At 42.4% G+C, this 19,484-nt stretch overlaps 1 protein-coding gene across 6 annotated transcripts in view; it reads right to left on the bottom strand.

The window, feature by feature from the left end:
* mcf2la (mcf.2 cell line derived transforming sequence-like a) overlaps nt 1-19,484 on the bottom strand; it is a 52,472-nt gene that overhangs the window by 8,210 nt on the left and 24,778 nt on the right. For all 6 annotated transcript variants that reach the window (XM_085447547.1, XM_085447550.1, XM_085447545.1 and 3 more), the window contains 20 exons: nt 16,331-16,414; nt 13,745-13,859; nt 11,445-11,535; nt 4,405-4,518; nt 4,097-4,213; nt 3,828-3,977; nt 3,615-3,739; nt 3,385-3,499; nt 3,188-3,307; nt 2,771-2,962; nt 2,490-2,681; nt 2,245-2,398; nt 2,035-2,087; nt 1,849-1,928; nt 1,662-1,728; nt 1,458-1,573; nt 1,297-1,366; nt 1,087-1,179; nt 904-996; nt 697-822 (listed from right to left, as the gene is read on the bottom strand). In XM_085447547.1, coding sequence (XP_085303673.1) covers nt 697-822; nt 904-996; nt 1,087-1,179; nt 1,297-1,366; nt 1,458-1,573; nt 1,662-1,728; nt 1,849-1,928; nt 2,035-2,087; nt 2,245-2,398; nt 2,490-2,681; nt 2,771-2,962; nt 3,188-3,307; nt 3,385-3,499; nt 3,615-3,739; nt 3,828-3,977; nt 4,097-4,213; nt 4,405-4,518; nt 11,445-11,535; nt 13,745-13,859; nt 16,331-16,414 — 2,267 coding nt within the window. The remainder of the gene's footprint in view (nt 1-696; nt 823-903; nt 997-1,086; nt 1,180-1,296; nt 1,367-1,457; nt 1,574-1,661; nt 1,729-1,848; nt 1,929-2,034; nt 2,088-2,244; nt 2,399-2,489; nt 2,682-2,770; nt 2,963-3,187; nt 3,308-3,384; nt 3,500-3,614; nt 3,740-3,827; nt 3,978-4,096; nt 4,214-4,404; nt 4,519-11,444; nt 11,536-13,744; nt 13,860-16,330; nt 16,415-19,484) is intronic.

The following is a 19,484-nucleotide window of genomic DNA, read 5'->3' as shown; positions in this document are numbered from 1 at the left end:
AACAGGGTGAAAAGACAGATGCGTGTTTTTGCATTGCACGACCTCTCTGAAAGCCGATAAATAAAAAATTCTGGTAGCTTATTGCCAAAACTGTCCTGTAATTATAAAGCAGAACATTTTTGTTCATTTACTTTTTTGTCATTTAATACCTATTACTCGTCAGTGGGACAAGTACAGTATACATACAGTTAAATCAATTAAAACATTTACACCTTCCTTCACATTTTCTAAAACCTTTATTGGGCAAATTCTGGCTCCTGGACCTTATGTTTCACACCCCTGGTTAAAGTTTTGCAGCATTGCAGTTTTGAAACTGGCCACATGATGGAGCTATTGCAACTGTTTTTGACTCTGGCTTTGCACCTTTGCACAGGTAGCTGTGTTTCAGCTCTGTAGCCTTTAATGTTTTTAGATATTTGATTATATGTACTTAAAAAACAAAGAAAGGTTTTAGCCTGGAGGGGAAAATGGAAAAAGCAGATAAGAAAAGTGGGAAGAGAGTTGGCAGAGAGCACTTAGGGGAGAGTCTGGGGTGTACTCATGCCCAGGCCCTGTAAACCCCAGCAGCTCTTGTTAAAGAATAATTAACCTGCTCTGTATTTTAAAAGAACGCACGCTAGATATCCCATTCAAGGCAGTTTGAAATGATTTGACCACCTCCAGCAAAGTTTGCAAACGCAGTGTACTTCTTCTAACCTCATATCCTGTGATGGCAATGAGATGCATGGAGTCATTAACGGCTTTGAGAATCCCAAGAATGGAGGACAGTGCTTCCTGTAGGTCGTCACAACCATCACAGCCCTTGCTGTACTTCAACATCTCCTGCAAACATTGAAAAAACAAAACAGTGAGTCATTCCCCCTCTTACATAACAGGTGTACATAATACATGAACAGAGCTGACCTTAAGCAGTAGCTGGTACTTGGTGATTCTCTGGACGGGTTTAAGGAGGTAGGAGTCCAATCCAAGTTTATGTTCCAGCTTCCTCTGGCACTCCTGGTGTATAAAACATGAGCCGGTTAAGATTTAAGTTTTATATTGCTTAAAAGTGAAAAGGAAGGCGGTGCTACAGCTGTGAGGGCTGACCTGGAAGAAGGCACAGTCGGAGCACTGTCTCCACAAGCTCTCGGAGCGAGGTTTATTTTGGCAGTAAGCCTCGTAGATCTGCAGGTCCTTCATCTGCAGCGAAAACAATCATTAGCAAGTCAGTACGAGCTCAACCGCTGTTGACGGAAACATTGCTGTTGATGGGATTCCTGTCAAAACGACGATGTATAAGAAAATAAAAGTGCTCACCCGTTCTAAAAAGCAGCGGCCCACCAGCTCTGGGCAGTCAGTGTATGCTTCCAGTTCCTTCAGGAATGTCCTTGAGACAGGAAAGAGAGGTATAAATACTCAAACTATGAACAACATTTGTAAAGCACCCACATATATAATCAATTAGCTTAAAAGCGTACCTCTTGTGAAACTGGTAGATTTCTGGCATGTTCCCAAACAGGATGTCCTTCTTGCTGTGCAGGTTGCTGGGGATGAGGTGAGCCATGGCAGGGTTGTCCATCTCTGCCGCATAGCCCTGAATTTTAACATCACACATTTAGTAAGAGCTTCAGCCTTTTCACCAATTAATGTCAGGTCACGGTATCATTACCGACACCGCTCACCTCCAGCACACACAGCAGCTCCTCGACATAAGCTCTCTCCGTCTCCAGCAGCTCGTTCATCACGTGACTGAAATGTACACACACACACAACACAAAATACAATGCGGACTACAAAGAACAAGCAGCATGATTGCCAAATAATTGCTTTCCTATCTAGGGCTCTGGGGAAAGAACTTTGACCCCTTACCGGCGAAGCACTGCCAAGTTTTCTTCTTCTTCTGAAAGAGAAGCATGTCTTGTGCCACCGTTGTGTACAGGAGACTCCACCTTAAAAAATAAATAAATCACACACAGTCATGCATGTTTAGTATTTATCACCCACTTAAAACCTTTATTGTATCACACAACATTCGTAGAAATGATAAGAATTTACCTTTTTGGAGAGGGCATTATCAGCAGAGTATCTCCTGTCTTTTCTCTCTAGATCTGATTAGAAAAAAACATCATTATGTTTTTTTCATCCAAGTTTAGATTCGTCCTTCTCATCCTAATCAAACCACCACTAAACGAGTAAAAGATACCTCGTTTGACATCAGTTCCTGGCACTTGTTCTTCTTTAAACCAATTACAGATGGCTACTTACGGGGAGAAGAATGCGGTGACTTGACTTCAGGCCTTGGAGCTACTGGCTGGACTGGTCTCGTCTGTTTAGCGGCGAGTTTCTTCAGGCTGACGCGTCTCTTCTCGAACATCTCCTGGACGGAGCTTTGCTTCTGGAAAACTCTCTCTATCTGGTCCTAAAGGAGGATGGAAAATATTGCAGCTCAATGTGAAATATGATAAAGGTATCACACATTAAAAATTTAAACTGAAAATCTTCTCACGGACCCTGAGCTGAGAGTTGAGCACCGCCTCGTACTGGCAGCAGATGGCGCTGCGGTCAGTGAGGGTGTGCAGGGATGCTGTATCCAAGTATCGCTCCAGTTCTTGTAGAGCTGCTTCTGCCCCGTCCTGAGACTGACAGCGGTCCACTGGCTGGTTAGCCAACAGGAAGATGCCTTCCTCACACCAGTGCGACGCCTTTGAGGGGGGGGAAATACCAATGAGTGCTTCTAAGGATACAGCGCATTTGTTGTGGACGATTAATGAAGCCTTCCTCACACTCTTACCTCCTCCAGAGCGTGGTGGAGCTCCATGGCTCTTAGCAGGAGGCTCTTTTTGCTCCTCAGAGTGGAGCTGATCTCCTCACACACTCCTCTCAGTTCGGTGCACTTTGGCCTGATGGAGTCCTCGGCGTAGTGGGAGTTTTCTATCAGCCTGTCACCTTCGCTGACCAAGGACAAGGCGAGGTCTAAGATGTCCTTTCAAAACACACCAAAACAATTGCAATTATTGGAATATATCTTTATTATAAGTCAGAATATACAGAATTCTGCCTCAGCAGCAGAGCGGGACACAATAGTATATACTGGTATTCAGCATTTTGAAGATCTATAGAAATTCTGCACGAACAGAGGACAGAAAATGCTGAGCATGTCTTTTTGAACCACATGAGCAAGACTGCGTGTGCAATTGTGTGTACTTACTCGGGCTTTATCCTCGTGGCCGCTGAGCTCTCTGAGGACGTGCTCTGCATGGGCGGGGCTTACGCTGACCTCGGAGAAGCCCGACAATCGCTCGGACGTCACATCGAGTTGGGCGCGCACCTGAGGAGCACAGGGATTGATAAGCACGTCATTTTCCGAGATTTGGATTGGAAATGAGAGGATGACTCTTGACTCACTTCACGGAAGTGCTGCTCAAAATGGCGGAGGTGCAAACACTGCTCCAGCTTGGTACGGTGGCGCTCCCAGAAGTCGTCAAATGCCATCTCCGTCTCATCCAGCTGACCTAGGAGTCTGAAAGGGGAAAGGAGGCAAATGAGAAGCGATGGGAGACAAAAGAAGACATTTATTCATGCATGCAGGGGCAACTTCATTTTTTATTTATGCATCCTTCAGTTTAGTCATCCACCTCTGCACAGTGGCCAAGTTTTCCTGTTCATCATGCGTCATGTTGTATTCGGGGTCTGCCTTGAGAGGCTCGTTGATGCAATCCAGCAGCCGTCCTCCTTGTGACTGCGCCACCCTCAGGTCCTCCTGGAAATTCGAACCATTTTAAAAACTTTCTAAAAGCAACAAAAAGAGAAAAAGAAGTTTGCCACAAAAACAGAAAAGCATCTCCAACCTTCATCGTATCCTTTTTCAGTGTGTGCGTCTGCAGCAGGATGGTGGTGGCCTCAGCATCGTTGGGTAACTCGGTCTCTGCAAGCTCAGTGCCAAACGCTTGCAAGGTCTGAGCCGTGGTCTTCACCATGAGGGCGAAGGCCTCAATGGCCTGTGGAGGGCATACACGTATGCATATGTATGTGGCAGAGAAAAAATAAGTCAGAACATACATAAATATATATATATTTAAAGAAATTGGGGACAAAATAGTCATGTGTGTGTACATACAGTGCGGTGTGAGATCCAGCTGTCATGGTGGTATTCCTGTGTGCCTCCCAACTCTTTGGTTAGTTGTCCTGGATCGATATACGCATGGAGCTCAGTCACAGAACTCAGCATCACCACCTGACACACACATACACCCAAACTGATTAAATGAAATACTATCACACATTTATTTTGAGATGAATACAAACATAAACATAAGTTACAACAGTGACGACAGCTCTACACTAGCTAAAATAATAATTGTGCTCTCAGTGACTCACAAGGGAGCCATTACGTAAAGACAAAGTGCTGCGGTGTATTAGTCATACCTTCATTTTGAACTCATCCCTGTTGAACTTGAACAGGAAGTCCGACAGAGTCCGCTGGAACAAAGTAGTGGGACGCAACACCAGAACCAAGTGTAAGTTCCCGGGAAATGAACCCTTACAGAGAAAGGAGGACAGGGAGTCGGATTAGACAGTGATCAATACCTTACGCTTACTTCCACCCACAAATTATCCCAAGAAATTTCAATAACTGAGGTGTGCAGAAGAGCATCTCTGAATGCCAAAGCTTGAAAGATATGGGCTACAACAGCAGAAGACCACAATGAAAACTTGAAATTGAGGTTTCAATTCACAAGCTTAACAAAATTTTATAATAGAAGACTGAAAAAACGTTGCCTGGTCTGATGACCATATCTGCTGTAGGGTCAGAATTTGGCATAAATGACATGAAAGCATGGATCCATCCTGCTTTGTATCAGCGGTTCAAGCTGGTGTCAACAGCGTTAAAATCGAATCTGTGACATGAAGCCATGAAGAAGAGCAAGGTGCACAAGATAAAATGCATCTGATGAGTGCCTGCTAGATGAAGTGCTGCACATTTTGGCACAGAGGCTTTGACCGAACAGAACAGAAAAAAGCTCTCGGTTAAACTGAAGTCCCTGTAACAGCCCTCCCTATATAACTACCTCAGAAGCAATGCTGTGCTCATAGCCTAAAGCAAAGTTGACTTTAACACACTGTAAATTTGTGAGATATAAGGTTCACAGTTGTGCCAGTCCAACTGTATAGTCTCTCGATCCTGACAGTACTAAAGGCAGAGCCCTGGTTTAACGGTGCAGCTCCTGAGTGAGGCATTAAACAAACCTCACATCTGTGCCCACTGTCCCACTGCTGCAATCCCAAACCAGCAGTAAAGAGATTTAAGAGCGTTTAACATCTAATAAATCTGCTGCGTTTCTTCACTGCAGTTCCCCTGCAGCAGCTCTCACCTAGAAAGCTGTGATTGCAGTGTAATGTTATTAGTCCTGTGACTTTGGGGAGTAGCTGTAGCATTTGGTCTGTCCACCTCCACACTAGCAAGTTAAAAACACAGAACTGCCTTCAGACAGGCAGCAGCTCTGGAGGCCACTCAGCTGAAAGGCTATATCGGTTGTGGCTTCCTGTAAATCCCCGAGTGAATTGCTCCGCCCTGTTAGACATCGTAAATCAATGCAGGATGACATGTGCACACACACACACACACACACACACACACACACACACACACACACACACACACACACAGCACCAGAGGCAAGCTTAGAGCTCTGTGACAAGCTCATGACATTTTTAGCATAACCATAAATTGTGTCTGCTGACAAAAGAAAATCTGAAAGATGATGATGCTTAAAGATTAAAGCTTTTTTCCTGTTGTTTTTTGGTTTAGAGCTGGTTTAATTGACACTGCTTTTCTTGGTAAATTCATGTCTTTTCTGCTGATCAAACTTCAGCTGAGGTTTAACCCACTGAGCCATGCACATATAATATCTAAATACAGCGCCCTGTGTTATTTGGGAATATTTTTAGTTGATTTATTCACTGACAAAAGTGAGTGTGTGACGACAGTCTGTACAAAATAGCGCCACGGCTGCCTTATTCATTGGAATCACTGGTAACACGCAGCAAAGAGTACGAGCCCTATGATAAATAAGTCATCCGTAAAGCATGGCTTCAATTTAGTCTACAAGGAAAAGGACTGCACTGGTACAGAGGCGCTCACACACATCCAGCGTGCATACATCATTGTCATGAAATGCCTGCATTGGGTTGTCATGGAAACGCGTGGAGAGCCTTAGCGGGAAAGACAGAGAGTAGACGAGGAGTCGTCTAAGAGTGTTCCCGGTGCCGCAGCCTCATTCTACTCGTCCCGTCATTTATTTTTGGCTTTTACACACACACACACACACACACACACACACACACACACACACACACACACACACACACACACAGAGCTTGCTGTGATGTTGATGAGAGACAGCCAGGTTGGAAAATTCACTCACTCTACACAACATCTTTCCACCCATACTGCCTGCATATCTTTTACATACAGTGCTTCCTATTGGGATTAATGACAGATGACAGTGCATGTTAACTACAGAAAAAAATGATGCATTGTGTATTTTTTTAGTTTTTCCTGTTTTTTCCCTCATCAATAACACACCATCCAGACATCAGTGAGCAGCGCATGTGTAATTGGAGGTCATTAAATTCAATAAACCCTGAGAGGTCCTGTTTTAATTTGTAGCTCTGCATTAACATGACAATACACGTGCTGCTCGGTGCACTCCCCGTGACAGATGAACACCGATACCCCGCATAAACATTAAAGCGATGCATGCACGCGCACGCACAGACATTTTCCGCGCGCATTAATAAATGATAAGAATTAGAATATAATTTTCTTTTGAGCGGGATGATGGAAGGGAAGAAGGATGGGTGGAACGGGAAAAACCACTTCAGTCATGTCCTCTAATCACATCCACACTGCTCTCCCGGGAGTTGGCCCGCCACCATATTAAACCACCTCCATCCACCACGTGCTCAAACCCCCCCTCCTCCGCCTGCATTACTGCTCTCACTTTTAGACGTGAACAATGTCCCAGTTGCGACAAAGACGCTCAGCTGAGATCTTGACAGGGAGAGTGCTAATATTTAGTGGAACGCCTTTTTAGCTGATGTTAAAAACGATCTGTTGCAACAAACCCGAGCCTCTCACTGGCACCGGCTGACTGAGCCATCTGCATCCTCCGCCTGCAGCAATGTTTCCGTATGCATGGATGCCTGTGTATTTATTACCCCTAATCACAAAGACGAGCTGCAGCAGACATGAAGGTGTCCCATAATTTAACCAGAATACTAGATAAATTCTGGCATTTGCATATATGGTAAGAGGGTCCTCCATGTTCACTACACAAAGTGGGGGGGAAAGGAAACTAACACTTCAGACACGAGCAATAATATTCTCTCTAGGGCAGTGGAGTGTTTCTTTAAATCTTTAAACCCAACACCTGAGTGTCTCTTCACAGTAACCAATTATTTCCGCACTGATAAATATCAAAATCAAACTATCCAATGAGCTCACTACCTTAATTTTACAACCCAGCACTGTGTCTAGATGGTGAAAGCACCAACAAAGCAGCCTGAGAGCATCTGTGCCTTTGCTTTGCAGTAATACTACTAACACTTGCCCACTCCTTTATTTTTTTCCGTCCCTCGTTCCCCCTGGCAAACCAGCAAATGGCAGCACGTGACCTTGAGCAGCCTTCACGAATAGAGCATCTCACGGGACGATGAACAACTTTCATTCTCCAATGAGGCCGACTGCCACTGGCTAGTGGACAAAACAGGCGTGTCCAGCAAGGACATCCAACCACAGGCGAGTGAGGAGGAGATCATGTCAGACAGTTGGTCTCACCACCTGGCCTTCATGCCTTCAGGTTAGGTTATAATGCTGCCTGTTTCCAGTGTGGACTTGACATACCCTTTTATATTTTACCTCCCTCCCTACATGAAACATGAAAAGGCATTCACATAACAGCTGAAACTGCCAGTTGGAATCTTATTCACACAAAATATCCACTACATCAAACCATTACATCATTCTTTTTGGGAGCAGGCCATGAATATATATTTTTTAAAAAAGCATTTCACTGCACTGAAAATAAAAATACACATTTCAGCTTTCTGAGTTAAAAAAAATCCTTTTTAAAGTGAGGAAGGCAACTCCGAGGGGGGTGAGAACTAAACAGAAGAATGGAGTGATGGATGATTCAAAGGGGAGAGAGACGGGGTAATGAGAGGGAGAGGTAAAGGAAGGAAGGGATATCCAGCAGAGAAGCTTCTGCTACCACGCTGATAAACTCTACCACCACTCTAAATTATAGGAGGCCACTTTGTCATCTTGGCTTGATTTCTCTTCTTTTTTTTTAATCTTTTGTTTAATTTAAAGACAGAGAAGACTGGGAACAAAAAGACCCAAAATGGAAATATATAAAGATTATACACTGTGTAGCTTTGGAAGTGTGGTGGTGGTACTGAAAATGTTTTGTTATAAATAAAATGGAATTTTACAGGAGGTCATCTCAAGGCTCCAGGAAGGACTGCACACATAAAGCTATGTCTCACTGAGCTGATATGATTAACTGATAAAGGTTGGCCACAAATATATCAGTCTGAGCACATATGTTGTCTGATATGAAAACTGAATATAGAACACTATACAGAAATACATGCATTAGGTAATTTAGAAGTGGTTTTATAACATTATTTAGTCAGTAAGGTGGTTTTGGCTTCACAGTTTACGATACACTGAACCACTGTTTGCAGCTCATACATGAAGTGAAGCTAAGCAGATGGTGGTGTTAGGTTAAATGACTGTCACTTCCAGAATACCTATATGTGCATACATAAAGGATACATGTACAATTTACTAAGACCTGAGTATCATTTGCCAAAAATTATTTATGGGCCTAAAATAAAGACTAAAATGGCAAAAGAATTACACACTGCACAAAAAATTTAAGGAACAGTTTGAAAATACATCAGATCTCAATGGGAAAAAACACATGCTGAATATCTACACCCGCATGGACTGTTTAATGTGTTAGAAGAGCTGAATTCAAAGACATAATGAACGATGTTACAGGTTTTCTCCATGGCTTCTCCAGACCCTTTCATGTCTGTCACAAGTGGACAGGGTGGACCTGCTCTCACCTATGAAAAGCACAGGGTGCCAGTGTGGACCTGTCAGTTGTGGTATTCTACGGCACTATGTGGTGCTGGGCACTGAGCACAGGGCCCACTAAAGGATCTCAGGTCCTCAGGCCGCCCTCATGAATTCTGTTTCTAACTGTTTGGTCAGAGTCCTGCTGGAGATAATTTTATAGCTCTGGCAGCGCTCATTCTGTTCCTCCTCACATAAAAGAGCAGATATCAGTCCTGCTGATGGGTTAAGGCCTTCAACGGCTCTGCCCAGCTCTCCTAGAGCAGGTGCCAGTCTTCTGGATATTTTTAAAATGTTAATATCTTGCCAGTAAGACGTTACTGATAAAAACATTAAACTATTATTTTTAGATAATATGATTTCAGCGCTTAGTCCATACTCAATGATTACATTCACACTTTTCCTTCAAAAAACATCTCTGTGGTTTTGCTTGCACCTTGAAGTAGCTTTACACCTGATAAAGCAGATTGATTGTTGGTTCATGGAATTCTACAGCTCATCAACATCCTGTTTCAGGACACTGAACGAGCCAATGGACTGGAATAATGGTTCATTATTACCATTATTAGCACTGGATATTTTCTGTGTGTAGGTTAACTTGACTTTGCGTTCAGTTACCAAAGCCAGCAGCCTCATAATGACTTATTTCCACAGTGGGGATAGTTTTCAAGAGATACCATGGAAAAACCGTTAATGATAACCAGTGCCCAATTAGCATACATTAGCATAAATTTGCATACATTGGACATGGTAAAAGGTACAATACAGGAAGAGCATCCTGACAACAGATGTGAAGGGGTTGGCGAAGCTTTATCCTTGTTTTGGCCGACGTTATTACGATTCACAGATAGAGTACTGATTACAGATGACAGCTTACAAAAAAATTTAAGTAAGGGAAAACCAAAGTGAAACACGGTATAGTACGAAAAATTAAAGTCAGTGCCCAAGCAATAGCTCTCTCTCAAAGAAAAGCCAAATAGAGAACACCGCTATTGGCCAACATCTTGCTGACTGCTACCAGTCGATCTGCAAAAAGACACATACTTAAATTCCCACCTTGGCATCTTCAAATGTCTTAAAATCTAAGATTTTTAGTGCTGTGGCGTGTCACCTCACAGACCTCAGCTCAGTAGATAGGACAAAAAGATTGGAGGATAAAATCAGGCACAACATGCTAGATTTTACCGAGGAGCGATTTATTTACTTATTTTGGCCGGCCTCCCTCCCTGCTCCCTGGCTCTGCTGGAGATTCCTTCCCGTTAAAAGGGAGTTTTTCCTTCCCACTGTCGCCACTCGCTTGCTCAAAGTGGATCCTCTGATTGTTGGGCTTTTCTCTGTATTATTGTAGGGCCTTTTCCTTACTATTTAAAGCGCCTTGAGGTGACTTGTTATAATTTGATGCTGAAAAAATAAAATTGAATTGAATTGAGTTTCATTTGAATTTAATACAAATAGTTTATAATATAATGGTATAAATGGCATTTAATTTTAATTGTCAGAAATGACAATAAGTATGGACACTTCAGTTTCATGACTATTGATTATTATTACCAAGTCTGCCTAATTTACATGCATATTAAGTATTATTATAATAATAATAAGATATATAACCCCTCTCTTATACTACTAGTCCCCCCTCTCTTGCCTTCCTCTTTAATGTCACACTCTCTCTTCAGTTTATCATCTTATAGAGTTGTGAAAGTTACCAAGAAGTAAGTAGGCTAGTAGGCTAATGGAGCATACACTGATGGTTAAAAAACAATTACAGAATGAGACTCATGGCCAGCACTGCGTGGACCTTCTATTTCTGCTTTTTGAGTAAGTCTCAGCGTACACAAAGGCTATGAGTGCACTTTCAGAGATTCCACCACCCACTCTAACATAATAAGCTATTTTTAACCTCATCCTGCCACATTTCAACATGCAGAAAAAGGAAAATGTCCAAGCTCCCAGTGCATATGAAGTTAATGAGGTAAAACAACCACTTACTGCATGCGCAATTTCACAAATACTAAAAACTCCAAAACATCTATTATTCTAAATGCTGCTAAGCTGAAAATTATACACACGGACAGCTGACACCAGCAACTACACCCACAGATCTGGACTAAAACAAGCATTAGCACATGCAGAGTAATGCACACACTCCAAAACAGCTATTTGGAGTCATCAGAGGGATTTTGTCAGCAAATGATGCACGCAGACAAATTGGTTCGGTAAAGTCCTAGGACAGTTTCTCCCATCTTCCTCCGACACGCACACACATAGAAACACACACACAAAAATGAAATAAATAACCAAACAAGTAGGTTCTTACTGCGATGCGGAGCAGGGTGGCCCTGACAGCAGCCCATCGGTCCAGCCGTCTGTCGATGACCAGGATGAAACCCACTCCTGATGCTTCCACACTACAGGAGAGAAACACACACATACACACACTGTTAATCCCCACAGAAAAACACCTTTGCTTTTCCTGTGTGTGCAGGAAAGAAAAAGAGGGTGTGTATGTTTAAGTCAAGGCCTCGATAACAAGGCAAACTACTGAATTTGGTACCAGAATATCCCCAAAAAGGGGCCTTAACTAGAATTTGCCCTCCACAGCGGTGGCTTGTACATTATTGAGAGGGCCCTTGAGCTCCAGCTAAAGCAATAATTGAGTTATTTTATAAAAAATAATTCCAAATCAGCTTGCATTAAGAATACGTTAGGCAGTTTCACTGTTGGCTGACAGATTATGGCATAGGTTATGTCTATTATCTAGGAGGTTTAGGAAACTTGCAGACAAATCAGGCCCACTGTAGGTCACTGTAGACATAGCTAATCAAAGCTTTTGTATTATCCTAAGGAAAAAAAACTGAAGAGGTTGCAGTTTCTTTGTTTAGTGCTATATAACCTTTTTAAAATGTCAAATTTACAGTTAAGATGCAGTTGCAGCTGCTGAATGGGCCTTTTGTCAGTCCTTCACTTAGTTGGAAAAAAAAGGGTATAAATTTTTATTTATTTTTACTCCCCACTAGCCTCAGGTCATTTTCCACAAGTGGCCCCTGGTCAAAGGAAGTCAAGTATCCCTTGTTCAAACCTTGCTACCTACTGCCTCTTCATCATTTGCCTTCAGTGGCGATTAGAGAGCGACCCTTGTGATTACCATGGCAACCTTGGCTCTGCATTAGCATGTGTGCATGTGAAAAATCTTGCCATTCATTCCACAGGCAGTGCCATATGTAGCAGCCTCATTAAGCTAGTTTGTGTGTGTACATGGCTTTTTCCTGCAAAGGTCCCCCGCTGGATAAGCTGACGTGTATCCTGACACCTAAACACACAAGCAGGAAGGATGAATATTTAAGCCTGACACACACATACACACACACACACACACACACACCCCGACTGTGAGGCCAACCATACAAATACTGCTGAGTCGGTCCATCTGGATGTCATTATTAGCCAATTTTCATTATCACACACAGAGATGTTAAGAAAAGCAATGCGTTACACTACCCGGTGGACGCCGCAAGCGGCAAATCCTCAGTCCATCGCTACTGCTAAATAGATTCAATCCACATAAATGAAAAAGCCGGGCGAAGAAAATCTTTGATATTCCAGAGCCCAAAGAAAAAGAAATCTAACAAAAATCCTCAATAATCCAATGTCATCATCCAAATATAGTCCAGTCTTCCTCAGTTCTCTCCTATTCGGCTGATGTCAATGTCCAGTCGGTGCATCCACAATCATCTTCTTGCAGCTCGCGGATGGAGCGAGGTGACCGTTCACATCCTCACAGAGCATCTCCCTCCTCCTTTTGCCTCTCTCTCTGCTCCTCCACCACCCGCGTCCCACCCTCAGCCAATTAAAGCCGAGCTCTGCCGCTCAGAGCCAATCGGATACCCGGGAGCTCAGCCGATTGGCAGCAGGGTGCAAAATAGCTGGTGGGCAGAGAGGGAGGGGTATGAGTGTGTGTCTGTTATATGAAAGGTGATGATCCACTGAATGGCCGCCATGACACACACACAAACATATGCGCACACACACACACACACACACACACACACACACACACACACACACAGATAGATATACAGCTGCATCTTCCTTTCTCCTTTAATTATGTGTGTGAGAGCATGTCTGTGCTTGATGAGAGTGCTGCGCTCAGCACTAAAGGAAAGGTGAAAGGAAGGGAGGGGAGGTGAGAGGATGGAGGGGCAGAGGGAGCATAAAGAAGGAGAACAGAGGAGTAATGAGAACAGATAAATAAAAAAAAATATTCTAGTTAGGAAAACAAACCTCCACTGCAGAAATATACAAAAACTATAAATACAAAACCTTTCATCAGGCCTAAGTTCTACTATATGAGTTCATATGAGCAATGTTTTAACATTGTAACAAAAATTCTGTTTGTATATGCACATCAAAGAGTACAGTTTCAATTTTTGATTTGCCAGTTATCAGTGACTTATTCTTTAGTCTTCCATTCTTCTCTAAACCTTTGTGTCTTTTGTGTCACTTCTCCTCGAGTCAGGCCTTTGGTGTTGTGCTGGCATCTGTTGGCTCCGCCTGGTATTACACCTCAAGCTCTGTTAGCACAGCACATGTGTGAGAGGAGGGGTGAGAGACACTCACCTGGGGACACTCGTGAGGTAGCTGAGGACATTTTGGAGCTCCTCCTCTTCTAGCTCGCTGAAAGTTGGGAATTCTGGGAAGACGATGACGGGGCTTCCATTCATCCCTCGCCCCCCTGGAGACAGACAGGAATCACAGAAATGTCAGGCACGGTGTCCACCTGGTGTTGTCAATGCTTTTAATTGATTTGATGACAGCTGGATTGAAAACTTGAAAGTTATGTTGTAGCGGTTCATTTGTGCCCTACTTTTCCTCCTTTATATAAATACACTCAGACACAAATAAACCCACTTCTTGCTTGATAAAGTGCAGCAGGGTAAAAATCATAAATTACATACAGTCCTGTTTCCATAATTGGAAAGTCATGCAAATTCATTTTGGATCTAATTCAGAATGAAAGAAAGGCATTAAGAGGAGCCTTAATGTGATTGTTTACCACGCCTCTGGCTGAGGAGAGACAGAGCAAAAATCACATTTATAAAAATAAGCAGGACCTCACACACACACACACACACACACACACACACACACACACACACACACACACACACACACACACACACACACTTCTCTTTGGTTGGCAGGTCAAGTTTCAAAGCAGAACATTGGGGCGATGAATTATTCACATGCCGTCACTGGTCAGGCAGTATCGTCATGGTAACCCAATACAGAGCTCTAAGAGTAGGTTTCTGTGCTGACATGTTTGTTTCATGTTGCTTTGTGTGCATTTTGTGTGAGTGGTTGGTTATGATTGCCTGCATGGCTTCTATCTGGGCCAACCTATCATCAGTAACTGACAAGTTTTTCCCACATTGGGGTCCCACAGAGGGGTCCAGGACCAGCTGGGATCAGAACTCTTTTTCTTTATTCTGGTTGAATCTGCCCGTAGAGTTTCACTGCATTTTCATGTGGATTTGTACACTACTCCATCATGTTGTCTCAAATGAGTTTTTTTGGTCATGTTGGGATTTTTTGTTTTTCCTTTGTTTGGGGCAGGTACCATGTGATGCATACGTTTTTGTGGGCCGTTGCTCTCTCTCTCTCTCTCTCTCTCTCCCAGCTCCTGGTTATTTTTGTGTTTTTCATGAGTCTGATTTGTAATGAATGAGAATATTTTTGTTCACCCCCCCCCCCCTTTTTTTTTCCTTCTCTTAGCAGTTCTTTCCTGCCATGCCTGCTTTGTTTGTTTTTGTTTTTGTTTTTTTTAAGTAAACACCTGAAAACCACCTCCATACTAGAGTAAAAATATGACGACAACCTTTTTGCAATCAGGGAAAAAAAATAACAAGACAAAATTGCATTGAATTTCTTTACTTTGAGTTGCACACAACTGTTTACAAAGTTGAGCTTGATTACACAAGGCAACTTGTCGCCAAGCAATTGCAGTCTGATTTAGAAACACTGCAATCACTCTCAGACAGACAGATCAAGGTTTGCACATAACTGTCATCTAATTTATTTGTATTCTGGTATAAGAGCAAGGTTGCAGAGCGCCTGAGTCATTTTATAGTTAAACAACTATTTTGCAGGAACTATGTCACTATTTGTGGAAGAATTTCCGAATTTCTGTAGCCACAGACTTGCAATTTCTGCAAATCAATCATAGTTAATGCCATATTGTCACAGACCCCATTCTACCTGACTCCATCAGATAGCATCGTCTTGATGGAACAAAGTTCCTTTCAACATGGAAACTGACTGCAAGTAGACACAGACCTTGTTCCCATCTTCGAAGCCCAATTGTTGTCCCAATTTCAAAGACAATAATATAGTTCATTGCACACGGTCACAATAATTTTGTTAGTGCTGCATCAACATTTTCCCAGAGTGTGAAGGATAGTAAATTAGTCCCACATATAGTTTATAGCTTTGCAGACACAGAAAGGTCCAAATATATCTGCAGCGCAAAGCAAAACCCTTAAGGTATTACGCTTCAATGAAATCAAAATTATTTAAACTTTTATTTTTTTTATTTTATGAGTTAAAATATTGGTAACTACACAAACAGAAGCAAATAAATTATCAAAAGGTTAAAAGCCTTTCACAAAGTGTCGCTTTGGCTGTCATGTAAGTATGAGCGGAACTATTTTTGGACTCTGCTGGACATATCCGCCTTCACGTCCTGGAAGTGTTTTTGCTGCCAGAGACATTTATATATTTTTTTAATTGCACCAACAGTTTTGTTACATAGAAGAGCGCAAGTAGAGAGAGGACTGCGTTTCACTGAGCTACACAGACACAAAGATATAATTAGATGCTAAAGAGTTAGGCCAATTGCGCTATGTTTATAACCCCCATTAGCTCTGCCCCGACATAAATTCCCCTGTTCACACACATGAATGTGTTTGTTAGCAACTCAATTGTCCAGTTTAATCTAATCCATGCTGCACATTTGGAAAGACACCGAGATCTCTCTGGGGTCACTCGTTCATCATGAGTTTCACCACTAAGTCACTGACATGGATAAGCTGATTCAAAGAGCCGGGTTTACTCGCATGTTCTTTACATATCAAAAGGAGGAGAAAGTTATGTATGTCTTGAAATAATTAACTGCCACTTTGTGCATGTGTATAATATCAAACCAACCTGGCAGGATGGCAAACTGTTTCTGGAGTTCAGAGCCGATTTGTGCTGCATACATAGGAGTATCATCCTTTTGCACGATGTCATCTAAACAAAGAAACAGAAAACAGTATGTTAGAAAACAAAGTCTCCAAACCAAAATCCACTGTCAACTCTTTTGCCAATATAACCAACAGCTGAACTTTTTTTTTTTTTTTAAGTGTGTTTATATATAAATATGTGGAAGGTGTAAAAGGGGAGGAGCATGGGAAGTAGGGCGAAATAAAGAGGGCAGGGCACATGAAAAAAGGAGGGAGTAAAATGAGAAAATCCAAAAAGGAGAAAGAGTAAAAAAGGGTAAAAGTAATGTAGACTGGAGATGAAGTAAACACCATTTGGATTTCCTCTGTCCTGTGGTCAGGCTGGATTACAGTAATCTCATTTAGCCCTTTGAGACATGTAGAGACAGAGAGATAGAGAAAAAGCACTCTCCCCCCTCTGATTTGGCTGCCATGTGTGAGCCATGTATGCCAAAAACAGGGATTGGATTGTTAACTGTGTCCGATCATGTGTGCATCTGTGAATGAAAACTGAGAATTTATAATGTCATCTAAGTGTGTATGATGGAGCATCGCTACGTGTGTGTGTGTGTCTCTGAGTGTGTGCAGACAAATGCTGGCACCGCGGCTGGTGTGAGCAAAGTGTGGCAAGGTTTACTAGCAGTATGGTGTGGACTGGCAGTGAGATGCATTAATTACCATCCAAGTGCAACCCAAACAAACTGTTCACATTTTTATAAAGGGACCATCGACCCAAAAATTGCAACACCAGACTGATTATAGGATCTTTAGAAGAGTCACTGTTTTAATCTCATCTAGGATAAGCTTTGTGGTGAAAGTGTCCTGATGGATGAGGTTTAAAAGCTCCACTTTTCTCTCTGATAACAAACTGCATATAAAAGATGGAAATAGGCCACCGTGAGGTTAACAGTGTGGATGTCTCCAATTCACAATCACAAGCTAACCATAGACAACAACACACTCTCTTTTTATTTTCTGCTGTGGTCATAGTGTAAATGGAAGTGACAGACTTGTCTACAAACACTGGCCTGCTGCCCTCCCTGATGGTAAAAGCTGCCCTTTCGAAACACTGGAAGCACAACTTCAACTTTTACTACTACTTATCTAGTAGTTAGCAAGTTGTTTGCAGCATGAAACATGAAAAACAAAAAAACTGACAAACTACGGGCCACCGTAGTTTGATAGCTAGCCACAACAATGTGCTAGCTATCAAAGCAATTACTAGAAGGTTTTTGGTTAAGCACCTTCTCTGCAACTGATTTCACCCAGCAAGAGCCGGCAAACTGCAGGAACCACTCGCCAGCCTCCCAAGGCAACCAGTGGTTCTATCACATCCAATATGGCACACAACTCTTAAGCAATGTGCATCTGATATCACATTAGAACTGTCAATAGACAGTCCAAAAAGCTATTAAGGGCTAGCTAATCTAACTGTAACACTGTCAGCCAATCAGACATGTGTCAGACATGTGAACTGGACGCAGAGTTATACAAACTAACACTCTCTCTTCTTAGACTTTATTTCTCTGAGATGTGCCTTACTTGCTCCCTCTTTAAATCTCTAAATCTAATCCTGTAGTTATTAAAGATGTTAACGCACAACGATATGTTCAGCGAGTCTATTGTTAATTACCAAAGTGTGAATGCGTCATTTTACGGTAAACACAAAGTGCAGCTGAGGCCATCGGCGATGTTATCAGGCGGTCATAAACCAGGACTTGTGAGTCACTTGAGCCAAACAACTAAAAACAGTCTGTAACAGCATGAAACCTTTAGTCTGTGGGAAAATAAGACAGAATGACCACACTGGAGAACAAAGCAATCCACTCATACCAGACTAAAGCACTGCAGGTGATCACATAATTGGCATTCTTCGTCACAAATATCCTCAGACTACCTGTAAAAACTGTGCGCATGCTGATGTTTGTTGGTCATTTCCTTCTTTAATCTGTGGCACCGTCGGTCTATGCAGCAGCTCCATATGATGCAGCAACCCCCTGGGATTAAGAGCTTAAAGCTTCAGTAATGCTACATACATTGTGTCAGCGTACGATTGGCTAGACAGTGACTCATACTACAGATTGTACGTCTCATGTTTTTTGTGAAGTCAACATATGTTACAGTATGAGCAGCTGTTCACAGGATGTTTGAGATGCTCTTGGAACTTGCTTTAAAAATTATTAAAGAAGTAAAACAAAGTATACTGTAAGTAGATCTGGTCAGGAAGGAACATGGTGTCCTGGGGGTGTACAGCAATAACTCACTCACACTTTGGTAAAGTCAGAGGTAAAGCTTTACAGATTTTAGGAGATTATCCAAAAAAAAAAAGCAGTGATTATTGCAGAAAAAACAACCAAACAAGAGGAGAATCGGAGCAGTGACTGGGTCAAGACAGAAGAAGAAATGGCTTAAAAAAAGGACAGAGGAAGATAAAAGTAAACGGTCTAAGAGTGGAAAAAGAGAGATGGTTGACTTGGCACTAATCCAGGTCCACTTATTAGACTCAAACCGACCACAGAGCTTCCAGCAAAAATCAACCACTCTGTAATTTAACACAAAAAAACCCCAGAAACTGTATGTAATTAGCTTCTACTACAGCAGAGACAAAGAGGAAGGGGGCGTGCTTTAAAATCTGAGTTCATGGTGCCTTTGAGCAAAGCAATGAGTGCTGAATGAAGAACAATTTGTTTTCTGGAAGGACAAAGGATATAATGAAGGAAATGTTTTATTTGTATATGATATACAGTATAGGAGGCAGACTGTGTGTGAGCAAGTGTGTTGTCATATGTCAGAGTGTGTGTTTGAGTGTTGTGGGATCACTGGGCCAGCTGTCAGTTCAATGTGTCAGGCAGTAAGCTCTGGCTAAGGCCCAAGCTCTGACTAACAGCAAGACATGTGCAGCGCTCTCTGACTCTGAATATACTTTAAGCGTGCAAGTGTCCGCATCTTTGACCTTACAGCAAGAGAGTTGGTTTTATTTCAAAATAAAACCAACTCTCAGACTAAATCTCAAGCGATGCGATCATGCGATTTGCAATACTTCATGTCACAGTGTGTCCAGTTCATGGATGGATTTGCCATTTCAACCAGATGGAGTT

The sequence above is a fragment of the Copadichromis virginalis genome, linkage group LG23, assembly GCF_057382275.1.
Source record: "Copadichromis virginalis isolate Kocher_CV1m ecotype Utaka linkage group LG23, C_Virginalis_male_GT1.1, whole genome shotgun sequence".
NCBI classification, from domain to species: Eukaryota; Metazoa; Chordata; class Actinopteri; order Cichliformes; family Cichlidae; genus Copadichromis; species Copadichromis virginalis.
The sequence above is the reverse complement of the archived record's forward strand: the minus strand, read 5'-3'. Positions and strand labels throughout refer to the sequence as shown.